Source organism: Anser cygnoides, chromosome 4 (genome assembly GCF_040182565.1).
Source record: "Anser cygnoides isolate HZ-2024a breed goose chromosome 4, Taihu_goose_T2T_genome, whole genome shotgun sequence".
NCBI lineage: Eukaryota > Metazoa > Chordata > Aves > Anseriformes > Anatidae > Anser > Anser cygnoides.
The window spans coordinates 76,920,572-76,938,798 of NC_089876.1; the positions used below are offsets into that span (position 1 = coordinate 76,920,572).

An 18,227-nucleotide genomic window follows, 5' to 3' on the forward strand; every position below is an offset into this window, starting at 1 on the left:
CTCCGCCCCCCCCCCCTTCCCCTCCTCCCTCTCCTTTAATGTAATAAAAGCTTCCTTCACAGAGGGAGAAATTTATGCTCGAGATACAGCAACTTCGGGGCTGGCAATTCTCGAGGCCGGCGATGTCAAATAATCCATTTTCTCGGGGCTGCGCAGGGGAGCAGTGGCAGCCCGGCCGCCCGGCGCACGCAGGAGGCAGCGCTTCTCGTATGCGACTTCAGCGTGAGTTTTATATATACATTTTTTTTTTTCCACGCGAAAAACGCTGGCATTTGTTCCTACAACCTAAAGCGGTGCCCCTAAATCAATTTCGGGGAACGAGATCCCGTGGCAGCGACCGGTCGGTCCCTGCAGACGAGTCACCGCTGCGCCCCTCAGAAAGAAAAAAATCCAGACAAAAGCGTATGCTGTATATTTTTACTCCCATGAAATAAAACACATTTGTCATGTTCGCTGAAAAGGAAAACAAGAATATTGTACGAAATGTTATACACAGGGCATGTTTTACATTGCAATATCAGAAACATCATTGCATCCACCAGAGGTACTATTCTAAAACTGATATTCACACAATGTTTTTTTTTTTGTTTGTTTGGTTTTTTTTAATAATTATATGTTAGAAACATACAGTGCCGCATTTAGTATATACATTCCCTTGCTCGCAAGCGAAAAAATCCTAATCGCTTCTGTGTAACATGCTTTATTTTAAAGCCTAACCTTTTAAAAACACTGTTGTGATATTACTAACAACTGCTTTTATAAAATTAATTTGACATTTCGATATATATACATCCTTTCAGTCATTTTTATGTTAACAATGCTAAACTTAAAAAATAACAAGCTTATAGTAACATTAAAATGTCATATCATATCCAGTCAAACATTTGTCCATATATATATATATATATGTCCTTGTAACTGCTGAAATACTCTTAGCGAAAGATCTCAGAATCTGTAGGAGGTCCTTTGAAAACAAAGGAACTATCTTATTTCAGTGGTTTCCTTTTTTTTTATTTTTTTTCTCCCCCCCCCCTCCTTTTTCCCTCTTTTTTTTTTTTTTTTTTTCCTCTCTGTTTTCTCCTCCTTTCTCCCGCTCTCCAGTGCCCATCACTTTCTAGCGCGTTTCTCAGTCTCTGGGGGGTTTGGGGAGGGATTCCCATGCAGTGTTTCGTGCTGCTGCCTCTCACACGGGTCTGTCCACGGCGTACTGGCACGCACTCAGGTTGGAAGCGGGGTTCTGCACGCTGGCGTAGCCAAAACTGGAGTGCTGCTTGGCTTTAAGTCTCAGACTCGCCAAGCTCGAGTTACATGTGTCCCTATAAACGTACGGAGGTGTCGGAGGAGCATAAGGACAGGCTGGCGTCGGCACGGCAGAATTCAGGGAGGGGTTGCTCAAGTTGTTCAAGTTATTCAGGCTGTTGAGGCTGGAGCCGGGGACCCCGGTGACCGCCGAGGGTACCATGCTTGAAGACATACTCATGGAGGAGATGGAGTTTGGAGGGGAGAACATGCTCTGAGAAGACAGAGGGTTGACATTCATGGAGTTGAAGAAGGGAAAGCTTTTGGTGGAGAGGGAGGCGGAGGTCAGGCCCTTGGCCGCCCAGTTGTTGTAGGAGTAGCCGGGGTACATGTCGTCGTAGGGCTGCATCAGGCCGTTAAACTGGGGGCCGAAGCCGTTTTTGCACAGCTCGGCTTGCTGGTTCCTTTCTCTCTTTCTCCATTTGGCTCGGCGGTTCTTGAACCAAACCTTTGGAAACGGGGGGAGAGGGAAGGGAGATGCGAGACGCGGGTTAGTGGGGAACCGTCACCAACCAGCACAGCCCGGGCCGCGTCCCCGCGTCTCCGTGCCCTACAGACACGCAGGTGGCCGTGGGCTTCTCCTCCTCCTCCTCCTCCTCCTCCTCTTCCTCCATGGAGCCCGGCATCGCCGCCCCGGCCCCGAGCATCCCCGCACCCGGGGCCGCCGGGCACGGCCGGGCCCCCCGCTCCGCGCCGCGTCCTTCTCTGCTCCTTAGCTTTTTGTTCGTTTCTCTCTCTCTCTTTTTTTTTTCCTCCCTCCTTGGCTTATTCCAAACTGCAGTCGTCCAGGGGAAACACAAAAAGTGCAAAAGCGAGGGCAAAACGCCTGGAAAGCGGCGGAATTTTAAGGCAATGTTTCCTATTACGGGGAGGGAGAGGGAAGCCAGCAACTAATAAATCGTTGCTTCAGTTTGTTAAAGCTACAAGTTCCTCCTGAGCGAAAGCTTCCAGAGCCGAAAACCACTTCTAAACAAACTTGTTCGACTGCTCTTTGGCAAAAAGGGGGAAAAAAAGAAGGAAAAAAAAAAGAAAAAAAAAAAAGGAGAAGAAGAAAATCGCCTTTTAACAACGTGCTAAGGAAGATCTAAGGGACCCTCCCCGCAGACAATGGGGGAAACGTGCCCTTTCCCAATCCACATCTGGGTGTCTGATCCGTCGGGCAGCCGCCGGCAGCAGCCTCGCTGTGTGTATTGGAGCCCCCCCGGGTGTTTACACGAGCCCCCCCTGGCCGGGGGGGGGGTTCCCCAGGCGGGCCGGGGCTGCCCGGAGCCGACAGCCCCCGGCGCCTGTCCTGCAGCCCTGCTCCGAGCGGAGAGAAGGATTGAGGTGGGATTTCCGAAAATCTGGGGGTTCGACCCTTTTAAAAAATATATATATTATTTTAATGTATTTTTTTTTTCCTCTTCCCCGCAGCGTTTGCACGCGGGCAGGATCTGGCCTGGGGATCTGCGTAGCGCGGCGCTGGGTCCCATAAATCTCGGAGGGGGGAAAGGGCGGCGAGGCGCTCGTCGAATTGTGAAACCAACCGCGGGAGCAAACGCAAGGAAGGGCACGTCGGGAGCGCCTCCGAGTGAAGCGAAAGCCCTTGTGTATTTTACATCTTTTTCTCATTAGAGGCGGCGCAGGTTGCAGCCTGTTCCAAGTCGCTTTCTTGGCTAATGTTTTCATTAGGGTTTCGATCAAAAGGAGCAGGACGCGGCGCTCGGCGAGGGCGAAACGTTCAGCGAGCCGGAGTCCAGGGAGAGAGAGAAAGATCCCAGTCTGTCTCGCCTTGACAGAAACGTCCCGCTCCGCGCTGCTTTTGTGCAAAGGCTCTGAGGCTGGCGTACAACCCGAAATCGAAAGCAGCTGCAAACCTCCCGGCCCCCTCCCCTTCGCCCCCCCGACCCCCGCCGGCCGGAGCCGGGGACTCACCCTAACCCTGGCCTCGGTGAGGTTGGTCCAGACGGCGATCTCCTCCCGGGTGGACATGTCCGGGTAGCGATTCCGCTGGAAGGTGGCCTCCAGCTCCTGCAGCTGCTGGCTGGTGAAGTGAGTCCGCTGCCGCCGCTGCCTCTTCTTCTTGGAGGGGTCCTCGGGCCCCGCATCCTCGCTTTTGCTCTGCTGGCTCTTCTCTTTCTCTGCAAGGGCGAGGAGGAGGAGAAGGGGGGGGGGGGGGTGTAGAAAAAAAAAGGACGGGACCAAAACCGAGTTCACCTCGGCCCCCGAAGCCTCGCCTCGAGAGAGGCTGGGTAATGATTAACCCGCGGGGACGGCCTCCGCCGGCGGGCCTCCGCCGCCGGCACCCATGGGTGGGCTCCCCGCGGGGCGCCAGCAGCCGCCGGGGCCGCCCCGTCGCTCGGTGCCTTGCTCGCCCCCCGGCCCCGGTCGCTCGCCCGCCCGAGCCCGCGGTGTTCGCCTGTCCGCGGCCGGATTGCTCGCCCCCGCGTCCGCACCGCTTGCCCGTCTGTGTCCAAATCACTCGCCCGTCTGTGTCCAAATCCCTCGCCCCCACATCCGCACTACTCGCCCGTCTGAATCCAAATTACTCGCCCCCACCATCCACATTACTCGCCCGTTTGTATTCGCACTACTCGCCCCCGCACCCACCCTACGAGCCCGTCCGAATCCAATTTATTCGCCTCTGCAGCCGCACTACTCGCCCGTCTGTATCCACACTACTCGTCCTCTACATGGACACTAGTCGCCCGTCTATATCCAAATTATTCGCCTCTTCATCCGCACTACTCACACGTCTTTATCCAAATTATTTGCCCTCTGTGTAGGAATTACTTGCCCGTTTGCATCCGCATTACTCGCTTTCTGTATCCAAATTACTCGCCCTCTGCATCCGCACTACTCGCCCATTTATATCCAAATCACTCGTCCTTCTGTATCCACATTACTCGCCCATTTGTATCGAAATTACTCGCCAGCCTGTATCCACATTACGCCCGTCGGCATCCACATTATTCTCCCATTTGTATCCCAATTACTCGCCTGTCTGCATCCACACTTCTCGACGATTTGTATCCAAATTACTCGCCCGTCTGTATCCACAGTACTCGCCCTCTCCGTGGACACCACTCGCCCGTCTGTACGCATACCGCTCTCTCCCCCTGCACCCAAACCACTCGCCCACCCTCTACGTGTCCCCGCCGCCACCCCACACGCCGGGGCTCGGAACCGGGGCTCTGCGAAGGGCTCCCGGGCAGGGGGGCGACGTCGCGGATCGCGGCCGCTCGCCCCCTCTTACCTGCGGCCTCGGGGCTGGAGGTGTCGGAGATGGTGTGCACCTCCAGCCGGTGCTTGGCGGACTCCAGGGAGGAGCGAGCCTGCCCCGGCGCCAGCGCCGTCGCCATGGCCAGCGCGGGCTGGTGGTGGTGGTGGCAGGACGACGAAGAGGAGGAGGAGGAGGAGGAGGAGGAAGGTGAGGAGGAGCACAGCTTAGTCCCGGCTCCCAGGCGCTCCAGGCTTAACGGGTCCTTCATGCAGCTCATCGGCGACAAGACGCCGGATTGGGGGATGACAGGAGGAGGCGTGCGTGCGCCGGGGGGTGTCGGGGGGCAAGGGGGCACCCGTGGCCGCTCGGGGGGCTAGCGGCGGGGCGGCCGGGCGCGGCCGGGAGCCCCCGGTGGCGGGGACGGGGAGGAGTGGGGGGGGGGGGGGGGGGGGGGACACGGTGGCAAGCTATCGGGGGGCTCCGCTCCGTCGAGAGCCGTCAGGGCGCCCCCGCTGCTCCCCGGCCGGCGGCCCCCGTCCCGCCGCGGGGGCTCGGCGGCGCTCGGCGGGGCGCTCGGCGGGGACCCGCGCCGCGCCGCCCCCAGCCCCGCACCGCATCAGCTCAGCCGCTTCCCTCTTGGCCTGACATCTTAAACCGGCGGCGGCCTTCCCCGCTCGGCACGTCACCCGCGCCCGCCCCTCTCCGCCCCTCCGCGGGGCTCCGCGCCCGCCCCGCTCCGCGCCCCGCCCCGCGCCCCGCCTCGCCCGCGCCCCGCCGGGGGGAGCCGGAGCCCCCCCGGGCATCCCCGCGCCGAGCACCGAGCCCCTCGGGGGGCTGCCGGCCCCCGGAGCCCGGACCCCGTGTGCGCCCTGGCGGGGGGATGCGGGGCGAGGAGGGAGAGGCGCTGGACGAGGTGGCCGGGAGGGGGGCGCGGGGGTGGGCGCCCCCGGGTGGGCAGCGCAGCCCCAGCCCCGTCCCCATCCCCATCCCTGTCCCCATCGCCATCCCTGCGCCCATTCCCATCCCCATCACCGCACTTGCACCCGCTGTTTTTCCCCTTTCCCCCCCTCCGAGGTCCCCTCCCGGTCGCCGACGTCCCCGGGAGATCCGCATCCTCCCCTTCCCTTCTTACTTATCGCCGAATTAGCCGTATTACTTTCGCGGGGGCTGTTAGTAAAGAAGGTTAAATTAATTTACATTCTGCTCATTATCTGGTGTTTAAATGACGTGTTTTTATCCCTGAGATTTGGCAAAGAATCTCTTCCCTCAGACCCCACAGCGTTTCGACGGAGACAATGCTCTTACATTTGTAGTGGATTTTAATCTGATAAGACTCTAATTTGCTTAAGTCTTTTAAATAGGGGGTTTAAAATGATTCTAGCCGTTTTCTTATTGAATTTCCTCTAATTCCCCCAAGATCATAAAGTATATGTGTAAAGTAAATATTTCCTCCCTTTGCACCGGCAGCAGATGACCTATAACTAAGTCAATATGAATCCGGCTCCGCTCCGCACCAGTTGTTTACCAACCGGATCCCCGTTTCTCCTCAGCCTCCCGCTCCCGCCGTGCTCCTGCACCCAGAGACCCCCCCACCAGGCCCTTCCCTACCGTGTGGGGGCCGCGGGCATCCCCCCGGGCAGGGGGGGAGGCAGGGATGGGGGACCCGGTGCCCCCCTCCCTTTCCTTTCTTTTTTTTTTGGGGGGGTACTCACATGAAGGAGCGCAGCCCCCCGGCAGCTTTCGAAGGAGCCCGATTTCTATTTTTTTCCCTTGTATTCGTATAGCTTTACTTTGGGAAGAGTAACACGGGGCCCCGGCCTCCCCTTTGGGAGAAGGGTGAAACTCCTCCACCCCGGGCAGGAGGGGAGCCACCCGGCAGCGGTAGTTGTCATGGTGACCATAAATCACGGAAATCCAAAAATACCCACCTATAAGCTCACATGAAGCTTTTATTTCCCGAGTGAAATCACATTTTAAAAGCTGTCAGCCAACCGAAAAACAACCTAATTGTAGTCGCCCAAGCAATGTATTAGCGGTAAAGGTTTCAATTAAAACGTCAGAAGTCTTTTTTCTATTTTTTTTCAATTGTTTTTTTTTTTTTTTCTCTTGCTGGGCTCGGCTCACCTGCGTACCAACCGGGCCACGCTCGCTTCTATTCTATTCTATTCTATTCTATTCTATTCTATTCTATTCTATTCTATTCTATTCTATTCTATTCTATTCTATTCTATTCTATTCTATTCTATTCTATTCTATTCTATTCTATTCTATTCTATTCTATTCTATTCTATTCTATTCTATTCTATTCTATTCTATTCTATTCTATTCTATTCTATTCTATTCTATTCTATTCTATTCTATTCTATTCTATTCTATTCTATCCTATCCTATCCTATCCTATCCTATCCTATCCTATCCTATCCTATCCTATCCTATCCTATCCTATCCTATCCTATCCTATCCTATCCTATCCTATCCTACCCTACCCTACCCTACCCTACCCTACCCTACCCTACCCTACCCTACCCTACCCTACCCTACCCTACCCTACCCTACCCTACCCTACCCTACCCTACCCTACCCTACCCTACCCTACCCTACCCTACCCTACCCTACTTTCTCCTATTCTACCCTACCCTATCCTACTTTATCCTGTTTTTCCCGAGGGTTTTCCCGAGCTCCCGCCGCCGGTGCCAGCCCTGCCGCCGTGCCGGGGGATGGGGGGGGTGGTGGGGGGGGAGAGAGCCGCCCGCAGGTATTTATTTTCCCACTTTTCCTTTATCTACTTATGGGATCATTGTTTCGAGGCGTAATACTCTCCTAAATGGATAAATCGGTTCTTCTGTGGAGTCTCCAGCTAGTCCTGTTGTCTTTTACCTTTGGCTTGTTGTCTTTCGCCTAGCTCGGATTACCGGGTATTCTCCGAGATGAAGAGCCATTAATTACCCATTCAGTCAATATTAGGAAGACTACAGAGCTTTTTACATAGGATTAAGAAGACATCAGATTGTTCCATTAGTATATTCCTACTCACGAATAAGCTTTCGTTATACATTTAGTTTTCCCTGGAGTGAGGCTAACAACTGCTGCATATATTATCCTCAGACGCCGGCGGGGAGAGAGAGAAAAAAAATAATAATAATAAAAAAGAAATTACACGTCGGAAGCGCATCGAATAACTTCTATTTTGCATTTCTATTTTGGCCAAGCCGGGCGCCCACCGGGTCCCCGCTGCGCCAGGACACCGGGCACCTTCCCTCCGGAGGTCTGGCTGAATCAGCTCCGTTTTTTAAATTTTATCTAAATTTTATTTTATTTTTTATTTTTCAAGACGATGCTAAGTTAGTGCCTACTGAGCCCGAGGAACGATTTTGTTTTGTTAAAAGGGTTGAAACAATCAATTCGCGATGCCGGCTGGCGCTACAAGGCGGTATGTAATTTCAGCGCTTTATCTCGGGAGGCTGCTGCTTCAGCAGTCCCCGCGTTATCGATTTCAGGCAGGGATTCCTCCAGCAGAACTCGGGCACCTAACGAATTCGGCTTCCACCCGCACAACTCGGCGCACGCGGCCGTAATTTCAGCGTCCCCGCTTCCCCACCTAAAAGTTGGCGGGATAAACCCCCCCAGAAACCAGCCCGCCCGCTGGGTGCTTCCCGAAGCGTAACCGCGCGGGGCCGGGCACCCAGAAGCCGATTTTTGGCGACCCCCTCGCCGCAGGGTTATTTCCGTCCCGCCGCATTTCGGGTGCCCCCCATTCACGGACGGCCCCGGGGCCGCTTCTCCCGCAGCCTCGCCGCACCCCGGGGAGCTCCCACGCCGTTTCTCTCCCGCAGAAGCGCTGCTTTGCCCCAAATCTCCCATTTCCCCCGTTCTCAGCGATAGCGCCAGCGAGCGGCTCCCCGCCTTGTGCGCCTATTTTGCGCAATCACCTCCCCGCAGCGGCGATTTCCCAAAAGGTTCGCTGGCAGAAGAGGGACCCCCCACCAAATCCCTGCCCTCTTGCCCTGCCCCTATATCGGGCCGACAGACGGACGAGACTTTTTCCTTTTCCGACGTAAAGCCGAAGTCCTGGCACCGCGGAATCAACGGGCGCTCCGTAATTAAACGCAAAGCGAAGCAAAGAGGCGAAAAAAAAAAATCCCGACCAAACAAAATAACCAACAAAACGCGGCCGAACCCTCTCGGAATCGGAGGAAAAAAATCGCGATTTTGGTTGTGCCCAGGCGGCTCCAGATCTGCACCCGCACTTGGGGAGGTTTTAGGGGCCAGGCAGCCCGACGTTACTCCAGACTTCTCTCTTAATGAATGGCATTAAAGGTGTTTAGATAGAGATTTCCCCTCCAGCCCGACGGGTAGAAAAGCAGTCTGCCTGATACGGTAACGAGGCAGGAAATTTTACGTGTACGACAATAATCCGGCTTCATAATTGATGGTTAAGAAAATAACCATTTGTTTCTCGGCAGGGGAAGTAAAAGTTACCATGTCAGGGAGCATATGTGGCTATTACTTTTATAAATACTTAGCCGAATAAAGCTGGCGTGGAAGGGCTCATAAATTTATTATATCAGAAAGGTCCCCACTTTCCCATTAGATCGCGCTAAGGGCTTTGATTAAGACCACCTGTTCAGCGGGAGGAGAAGTCAGGGGAGGGTAAAAAGGCCTTTCTTATTTCCAAACCATATATAAAGCGATGTCACCCTTCCTTTCCACATTATTTAACACTTATTACGGGCGGAGGGAAGAACTGCCAGGGCCCGGTAAAGCCTATTTGCGCCCGATTTAATATCACGTATGTTTCCGGGATTAAAAATTATTAGCTCCTAATGCCTCCGCGTTTGGAATTACCCCGGATTTCGCTCGCTAACCTTCCTCTAGCCTCATTTCTTCTCCTTCCCGGGGCTTGCAGAGCGGCTCCCAAACCGCGCCCCAGGTCCTGGCGGGAGGGTGGGACCGGGATGGGACGTGGCTATTCCCCAAACGCCTGCCTGTTGTTGGAGCAACAGCGAGCTGTTTGGCCAAACAGGGTTAATGCAGTGTTCTTACGAGGAAGTGTTTAACCACGAGACCAGGAATACGTACATTATTAATTCAGTCTAGTTTCCCGTATTATTAATTCAGGTTAATATATTTTATTTAAACAAAATTACGTTTATCTTGGATTAAACAGTCTCTCGGAATACAGAGCGCTTGTTTTCTTCTTTGTAATGTGTTTGCATTGCTGTTTTGCTTTACCGCCCCTCGGGCTCGCCCACCCGGCTCCCCAAAAAGGGGCTCGGGAGGTGCCTGCACCAGGGGGGTGCCGACCTCCGGGGCTGGGGAGGGGGGGCCCGAAAGGAAGGGCCAAAACCCCCAAACCGTCCGTGCGCGGGGGGGAGCGCTGACTGCGCTTTTTGGGGAGCTGCGGCCGCAGCCTCCCATCGCCCCCCTTGCGCGGAGCCGCGCACCTCGGCGCGCAGCGCGGTGCGGGCAGCAGAGGGCGCCGTGGTGCCGCGCAGGAGGGCGCGCAGCGCAGCGGAGCCTCCCGGCCCGCGGAGGGACGCGGAGGGGCCGCCGATCGACCACCGGGACGGGGGGGCGGCCGGCTGCACCCCTGGGGACAGGGGCGACACGGGGGACAGGCCGTCAAGCGGCGGCCGATGCGCGGCGACGAGCGGTGGAGCATCCCTGCCGCGCTGCGCGCCCCGCTGCGCACCGGCCGGGCCGGGGTCCGCGGTGACAATGGTGTGTCTTACCTAGCTGGACGCAGGCCGAGACAAGCTTACGGCAGTTGGACTCCATCACCCGGTATCTGCAAGAGACGAAGGGCGCTGGGTTGGTAAAACTGTGGTTTCCTCACTCTCCGTGAAGAAAAATGCATATACATAAGAAACGATAATAATAGCAATAGTAATGATAGCAATAGTAATGATAGCAATAATAGTAACAACGATAATAACAACAATAATAATTGTAACAACGAAAACTACAATAATTATAGTAGTAGCAGCAGTAATAAAGAAGCCCAGCTGCCCAGGAGATGCCTCGCAGCGCGACCTGCGCATCTCCCGAGCGGCCTCTCCCCGCTGGGAAGCAGCCTCGGCCTCCCTCCCTCCCTCCGCCCCTGTTTTTTTGGGGAGGAGGAGGAGGGTCGCCAGCCCCCCAGCCCGGGGAGCCCTGGCCCTGGCGAGGGTACCGGCGGGGCTCTCTGCCCGGAGGGAGATGCGCGACCGCGGAGGCTCCGCGCCTGCCCCGGCCGGCGAGGCTGGGTAGTAAAATCACGGGATTAGCGCCTGATTGAGATGTCTGTTCGGGAGATATTACAAAATTCATTATCGCAGCTCCCTACTAACTCGATATGAAGTAACACAGATGGGATTTTATTAGCCCAGGCTTCAAGTGTTTACTTATGGTAATTTCGGGGGAAATTTGCATGGCACCATCATTTCGGCGAGCCTCCTTCTTCGCCTCCTTGCCGACGGGTGAAGCGGGCGCGCTGCTGCCCGGCCATGCGAGCGGCCCCAGGCTGCGCACGGGCGAGAGGGGGACGGGGAAAAATAATAAGCAACGAAAAAAAGGAAGAAAAGGGGCGGAAAACGGGGAGTCCCGTGAGCCCCGATATGACACAGCGTTTCTACCCGCGGCCTGGGAGCAGCTCGGCTCCCCCAGCAGCCGGGCCTAGCGCAGGAGCCGCGCCCGATTTATTTGGGACGGCGGCGAGAAAAGCGCCGCCCGCCCCTGCTCCGGGACGGCCCCGGCTCCCCGCCGCCCTACAAAACTCCCCGGTCCCCTCCGAGCCCTGCAAAGCTCCCCGGTCCCCCCCGCAGGGCACAGCCCTGCCCGGCCCCACTGCCACCGCCCGCTCCGGCCTCACCTCCAGGCCCCCTATATTTGATTTTTTTATTTTTTATTTTTTTAAATTTGGAAAGCGCAGCGCAGAGCGGGGCCGGGAGGAGCGAGAAACATTTTCCTATTGTCTCCTGCCCGGCGCCTCAATTAAAAGCGGCTCCGCTCGCCGCTTGCCTTTCCATTTCCATTTCTTCGTGCGCTCCCCGCTCACAATTCGATGTTTCGGCAGCCCCACACTCGCAGCCCCGGCGAGCGCACACACCGGGCGAGCTTTTCTTTCCCTTTCCTTTTCCTTTCCTATTCCTTTTCCTTTCCTTTATCTTTTCCTTTCCCATTCCTATTCATTTTCCTTTCCCTTCCCGTTCCTATTCCTTTTCCTTTCCCATTCCTTTTCCTTTCCCATTCCTATCCATTTTCCTTTCCTTTTTTCAGTTCCTTTCCCATTCCTTTTCCATTCCTTTCCCGTTCCCTTTCTTTTTCCATTCCTTTCCCATTTCTTTTCCTTTCCCTTTCCCATTCATTTTCCATTCCTTTCCCATTCCCGTTCCCCTTCCTTTCCCCCTTTCCCTTCTTGCTGGGCCGGCTCCGCTCAGGAACAACCTGCTCGCAGCCCCGCCACTATAAAAACTGCAGGACGCGAACAATAAAGTGGTGCCGCACGAGATTTCTTTCCTTTTTCCTTTTCTGCTTTTTTTTTTCCCCCCTCCTTTTTCGTACCTATGGCAATTCTTTCGAGGAAAACAAATCAATAAATACACAACTAGCCGAGCACCCCCGGCTAATATCTCAGCGGCGCCCGAAATAACGAGGCCGGTGATTTCGGCGCAGGGCTTTGCCCGGGCGGTTCGGCTCCGTGCGGGCCCTCTCCGCTCCGCAGCCGGGCCCCGCCGCTCCCCGGGGGCGATACCGGGCCCAGGCCCCCCCCCCCGTGAGCCCTCCCAGGGCCGCCGTTTGGGGCTCTGCGCGGCGGGGCCGGCTCCCCGCTGCCCGCCCCACCGGAGGAGGCCGTGGCACGGCGGGGACCCGTCCCCGCGCCCTCCTCGCCGGGGTAAAGCGCCACGACGGAGCGGGGTAAAAAGCCAAAATTAGGCTCCAGCGGGCCGGCTGCTACCCCCCCGAGCCCGGGCAGCCTCCGGGGACGAGCAGCCGTCCCCTCTGCCCCCCCCCCCTTATCCCCCCTTAACTCACCGGGCCGGCCTCGCTCCTCTGCTGCCGCTGCTGCCGGGAGGGGGGCGGCGGGGCCGCGCCGGGCTCCTGCGCTGGGCTGCGGGGCCGCGGAGCCTCCGCCGCCTCCCTGCCTCTTCCCGGCCTCCCTCCCCGGCCTCCCCCCGGCCCCGGCCCCCGCCCCGCCCCCGGCCTGACGTCAGGGAGCCTCCCCCGAGGCCGCCAGCCTCCCCCGCGGCGAGGCCCGGCTGCGCGGCGCTGCGCGGGGCGCGCAGGGCGAAGGGGGCAGGAGCGGCAGGAGGAGGAGGAGGAGGAGGAGGAGGAGGAGGAAGGCGAGGAGGCGGCGGAGCAGCGGCAGGAGCAGGGCTCGGTAGGCAGAAGAGACGCGAGGTGAGCGAGGACGGCCCCGGGGATCCCTGCGCCCCCCCCCCCCCCCCCCCCCCCCTCGCCTGGGGGCACAAATCACTGCGGGCAAAGCCTCCCCGGCCGGCGCTGTCCTGGCTCCAGGTGTGCGAGGACGAGGTCTCGAGGTGCCCCACACCTCCCCCCTTTTCTTTTAATATTTCTTTTTTTCTATTTTATGTTATTTTTACACCCCCCCCCCCCCCCCCGGGGTGTCGCCCGTACACGCTCGCTCAGCGCGGAGCCGCAATCCCGCCGCTGCTCCGCGCCTTTCGCCGCGCCTCGTTTGCAGACGCCAGCGAGAAAATAGCACGGCTGCTTCTCTGCCCCTCTTCCCCCCCAAAACGACACCGACTTTGCGCCGGGGAGCAAGCCGATTTCGTTTCCGTGCCGCTTTCGACGCCTCCCAACCTAACGAAGTCGGGGTTGTTCGCTGGGAGCCGAGCGAAGCGATCGCTTCTCCCGCAGCGCCTTCAGCGGGTTTTGTTTCCAGAGGGACCACCGAGGGAAAAAAAAAAAAAAAAAAAGGAGAAATAAAGGATAAAAAAGGAAAAAAAAAAAGGGGGGGAAAAAAAGGAAAAAAAAAAGAAAAAAGGGAAAAAAAACGAAAAAAAAGGAAAAAGAAAGAAAAAAAAGGAAAAAAAAAAAGAAAAAAAAAAAAGAAATCAGGAGCTTTCCCAGTTCAGAGGCTGCACCTGATCCGTTTGAGCCCCTCCCGGCCGGGGGTGGCTCGGAGCTGCCGCTGGGCAGGGGCAGGGGCAGGGGCAGATGTGGCGGCTGCCCGAGGGGGCTCCGGGAGGCCGAGCCTCGCCGCCGGCTCCCTCCGGGAAGGGCAGAGGGATTTTACACGCCAGGAGGAGCGGAGGCTTTGGGCTCCCCTCGCCGGCCGCGCAAACGTGAAACGGGAGTTTTCAGTTGGGGGGGGGGGGGAATAAATGAATTAAGCGTGTCCTTGGCTGCCCGCGTTTCTGTCCTTGGGGCGGCTCTGCCGAGCCAAATCCATTTTCCCGGCGCTTTCTGCAGAAGGCGAGGGAGCGGGCGGCATTGCCGGCTCCTGCCGGGCTGTTCCCGGGAACTGGCAACGACTTGCGCGGGTGCGCAGCCCCCTCGGAGGCTCCCCCTCGCTGCGCGCCCGCGGAGCCGAAGTGAGCAGCTGGTGGGAAATGCAAATGGCTCCCGGAGAAAACATCGGCCGGGGGGGGGGGGGGGGGGGGGGGTGGATTTTCATCGCCTCCGAGAGCGTGTGGAAGGAGCTGGACATACGTTCCACGCTCCTAATCCTCCTTTTACATTTTTAGTCATACTCCTATTAAACAACTAATTAATGCCCGGAGTCAGCGGGGAATACATTAGCCATGCTGCCGCGGAAGAGGGGGTCCAGGGTGGCTGGAAACCGAGGAGCCGACTTAATACCAGGATTTCCATTTTCCTCCCCCCTTCTGTCGAAGCGATAAATGTGGTCGCAGTCGGCCGGCCGAGCGGAGGCCGCGGTGTCGGTATGTAGAGCCCGGCCCCCCCAGCCCCGACACCCCCGAGGGGCTGGCACCCACTCCGGCCTCCCTCCTTCCCCGGCCTCCCTCCGTCCTGCCCGGCCCGCCCGGTGGGCAGCCGCCGAGGGGGCCCGGCGACGGGGGAAAGGGAAGGGAATAAAATAAAGAAATTAAAAAAAAAAAAAAAAAAAAAAAAGGGGGGGGGGGGGAAGAAACGGGCCACCCACCAAAAGCAGGCAGGCGCTGCCCGGCCGGGGCGCTGCGTTTCAGGCATCCCTCGGCATCTTCCAGCGGCCGAGGGAGCGGAGGACAAGGGAGTTATCCCGGGAAGTGCGTGCCGGGGCAGTTCCCCTCCACTTACTTTCTTCATTCCCGGATCGTGGTCGCAGCCCTCGCAAGCAGTCCTTTCCCTCTGCCCCCCTCAGCCTCCCCTCCCACCCCTCCGAGCTCCTTATCTGACAGCAAAGGAGCATGTAAATACCTACAGCTCGCCGTGTTTAACACGCTCAGGCATTGTTGATCTGTCGGGCTGCCCGAATATTTTCTCCCTGCCCAGATCTGGTTTTCCGACCCGCTCGTCCGGACGGCTGATCCCGACGCCCCGCTACGATAATTGTTAAAAAATTAAGCGTTTCGTGCGGACCCACCGATTTGCATATAAATTAAAAAGACCGTGCCTCGCGGATTTTATAATCGTTTCGAAATTAGCGCTTAACCACTTGAGCTAAAGGAACATGTAAACGTCCGTATTGAGTCCCTAATGAGTCTCCTAATTAAAAGGTCCCGGGTTTGGCTGTCGATCGTTAGCAGGCTGCTTAAACCGGGGCGCATCGGGAGCGAGGACGGGGTGCGAACCGGAGCGGGGCGATCCCCGTTAACACGCAGCACCCCAAGCTCCGCACCGCGAGTCCTGTGTTTGTTTGTCCTCGCTTCGATCCCTCACCCCTCTCCCGTTATTATATATATATATATTTTAAATATATATATATATATACATTTTTTTTTCCCCGAAGGAGAGGGAAGAAGAGGCAGCGCCGGCACCGCAGGGCTGCTCGGCGCCCCTGCTCTCCGGGGCCAGCCCGGTGCCGGTGTCCCCGGGTGGCAACCGCACGGCGACAGATCTGCGAGCAGAGAGCTTACCTCCGGCATGAGACCAGCAAGAAAAGGCAGCTCCTCGGCGAGAGGCAGTGCGAAGGCGAGAGAAGTTCAGGGAAGAAGAAAAAAAAAAATAGAAAAGAGCGGCGGTGCGAAAATCTGTAGCCTCGGGGGCTAGCCGGCAGCCCCTTTCATTTCAAGCGCTTATTGATTTGCTGTTGTCATCTTTGGCGACGCAGAAGGACACTTGAAAGAATTTCTGATGGGGCTCTGATCTGAGAAACGAGGTGACCTGACCGGGCTCTCACCAAATTCTTAATTACCGCATCAACTGCCTTAAAAATAAAAACGGAGCGGGGGGAGGGAAGAAGAAGGGGGGTGGTGTGTGTGCGGGGGGAGAATCTTTGACAGCAGCACAGTTTGCTCACCGAGAACTTTTTTTAACCGTTCAGAAACTCCTCTTGCCTCCCGCTGCCACCGCTGCCGTCGCAGCCTTGCATCCGTCGCCCCCTTCCCCCGCAGCCCCGAGCCGGGCTCCCAAGGGTGCGGGGTCCCAGGGGTGCGGGGGGGGGAGGGGAGCACCCGTCCCCCCGGGCTGCAGGAGGCAAGGAGGCAGGTCGGATGCAGTGGGGTGAGGACTAAAAAGGGAGAGAGATCAGGACACGGGGTGCGTGTCACACGCGAGCCTGCCACTTGTCTGCAGGGGGTATCACTGAAACTGGATGTACAGGGCTTGAGGAGGGGAGCCAAAAGGACGACTGGGATGAGGGAATCGACACGAAAAACCTGTTACCGACAGCACTAGAACGAGCATCGTGCTCAGTGTTGCTTGTACGCAGACATACAGTGCTGACAGATGTCAGCAGGGCTCTTCAGCAGGGCTGGAGACAAATACGCTGCCTTTGTCCCACATGGTGTGCACACACAGGCACATTCCTTCTTCTTCCTGCTCTGGCTGCTGTTTCTCCAGGACAATGCAAACCATCCTTTCTGGGCATCTTCCCCCTCCCTCCCTCCCTCCCTCCCTTTTTTTTTTTTTTTTTCCCTTCTCTGTTTCATATGTGTTTGCTTTTTGTTTCAGTGTAAAGAAGCTGTGGGATGGGATTAGCACCTACCTTGGCCTCTCTCATTCTGTCCACCCCACAGCAGCATCCAGACCCGGGCTGCGAATGCTCAGCAGGCTTTTGTTTAGTGTTTTGGCTACGCTCGTTATTTTTGTGGCGGCACTGTCCTTTCTCAGCAAATGCCAGTCCAACCAGTTCATGTCTCCCCTCAGAGCAGGGCTGGCAACTTCCCTGTTGTCAGCGTGTGCCACCAGTCGGTGTGTGTCTCCAGTGGGTCAGCTGCTGAGCTATGGCAACCAGAATTGTCTGGTTAGACCCAAGCCTTACACTCTCTGTTGAGCCTCAGCTCCTCAAAGTCTGGTTTGTACGGTGGCAACACTTATCAATAAGGATTAGGCGGCCTAGCACTAGTTTTCAAGCCTCATTGTATGGCTTCAGTCATTTGTGACAGGACTTTTCAGCCCATAGCTTGCTCATATCCCGTGTCCAGCGCAGTATACTTAACATGTTTGTCTGCTCTCTAAATGTCTGACTCTGCAATACTGTCACTGGACTTCCTTGTCAATAGTGTCATGTTGTAGCCCAGGGAATGAATGAAACTACTCCTTGTTATTTTATAGGAGCTGGATCCAAATTTGGGGGATTTGGGAGCTTAGCAGAGAAACCCTAGAAGGGGTGCCACTTAGAGTTTTTTTGACATGGCTTTCTATGCTGCTTTGAACATCTCTTCCAAAGCTTACAGAAACCTGGGATCTCTCTGTAGTTGCTAAATTCATTTTCGTCCATACTTGGTAAAATTAGACCTTCTGCTAAACGCTGCAGGTGTAGGCTGAAGGGGATGTCACATTTTTCAAAAAACAGGTATAGCGCAACAGTGCTGCTGCTGTTGGAGCGTCCCAGCTCACCGGCCTCTCTCTTGCTCTTGTCCGGAAAGCATGCAGATGGCACACCTTCTGTCTGCCACGGCGTGCAGGGACTCATTCCTCATGCTGTGAGTGCTCGCAGTATTTGTGCTCACCCTCTTCAGGGAGCCTCTGTCGTGCTTGTCACACAACCGCTTCTCCTGTACTTCGCTTGTTTTTTTTTGGTGCCATTCCATCCCTCAAGCTGTAAAATGTTCAGCCTAAAGTGTTCGTGTGTGGTACCTGGCTGTGGCCTGTAAATGTTTCTGAAGGAGAAGAGGGAAAATGATGATCCCAAATCATCCAAATATTATTTTGTTACAAAAGAGAGTATTTCTTCTTACTTTTATTTTGTTTGTTGGGTGTGAAGTAACTATGAAGAAGCATATTGAAGAAGATGAGGTATATATGTATCACGCCTCGCTCTCCTCTCATACAGTTTTGTGTTCATCCAATGTGATGATCTGTGTCCAGTCTGTTTGTCGTCTTTGGTGTCTGCCGAACCGTATGTTGCTGTGGCCAAAAAGGTTGATGTGCACAGTAAGTACCCACCTGATTTCATGTTGTCCCTCACAGCAAATAATTTTCTCTTCTTTCTACTTTCCAACACCTTCAAGTTGCCACTAGTCCATGGTTTTTGTGTAAAACGACTTAGGGCTGAAGAATATGTCAGAAATCTTCCATCTCTCACCACAGATCTCTTCTCCCCACACACACAATTTCTCACTAAAGAGTCAGACAAGCCCAAGCAAATAACATCAAAATAAAATTCTCAAAAATGAGT

General features: G+C 56.0%; 1 protein-coding gene and 1 long non-coding RNA gene across 5 annotated transcripts; one reads left to right on the forward strand and one right to left on the reverse strand.

Annotated features, from left to right (window-relative positions):
- Positions 1–403: 403 nt before the first annotated feature.
- Positions 404–15,833, reverse strand: PITX2 (paired like homeodomain 2). Of its 4 annotated transcripts, XM_048066486.2 has the most exons (5): positions 15,523–15,833; positions 10,224–10,289; positions 4,535–4,803; positions 3,214–3,419; positions 404–1,747 (listed from the first exon to the last, which is right to left on the reverse strand). In XM_048066486.2, exons 2-5 carry the CDS (start codon positions 10,277–10,279, stop codon positions 1,184–1,186), a joined length of 1,095 nt encoding a protein of 364 aa, XP_047922443.1. In that variant the 5' UTR covers positions 10,280–10,289; positions 15,523–15,833; the 3' UTR covers positions 404–1,183. The 4 variants fall into 4 exon arrangements, with proteins under 4 accessions (XP_047922443.1, XP_047922442.1, XP_066852543.1 ...); XM_048066485.2 differs by lacking the exon at positions 4,535–4,803 and having other exon boundaries at positions 10,234–10,289; positions 15,523–15,826; XM_066996442.1 differs by lacking the exons at positions 4,535–4,803; positions 15,523–15,833 and adding an exon at positions 12,515–12,649 and having other exon boundaries at positions 10,234–10,289.
- On the forward strand, positions 12,665–18,225 carry LOC125183095 (uncharacterized). The gene is made up of 2 exons (XR_010831296.1): positions 12,665–12,880; positions 15,396–18,225. It is a non-coding gene; the product is annotated as an uncharacterized lncRNA (long non-coding RNA).
- Positions 18,226–18,227: the final 2 nt, after the last annotated feature.

Coding starts and splice junctions, on each gene's coding strand:
- PITX2 (XM_048066486.2), bottom strand. CDS start 10,279: ATGGAGTCCAACTGCCGTAAGCTTGTCTCGGCCTGCGTCCAGCTAGGT. Junction 4,804..10,223: donor GTCCAGCTAGGTAAGACACA/CCATTGTCACCG, acceptor TCCTCCTGTCAT/CCCCCAATCCGGCGTCTTGT. Junction 1,748..3,213: donor TCACCGAGGCCAGGGTTAGG/GTGAGTCCCCGG, acceptor CCGTTTCCAAAG/GTTTGGTTCAAGAACCGCCG.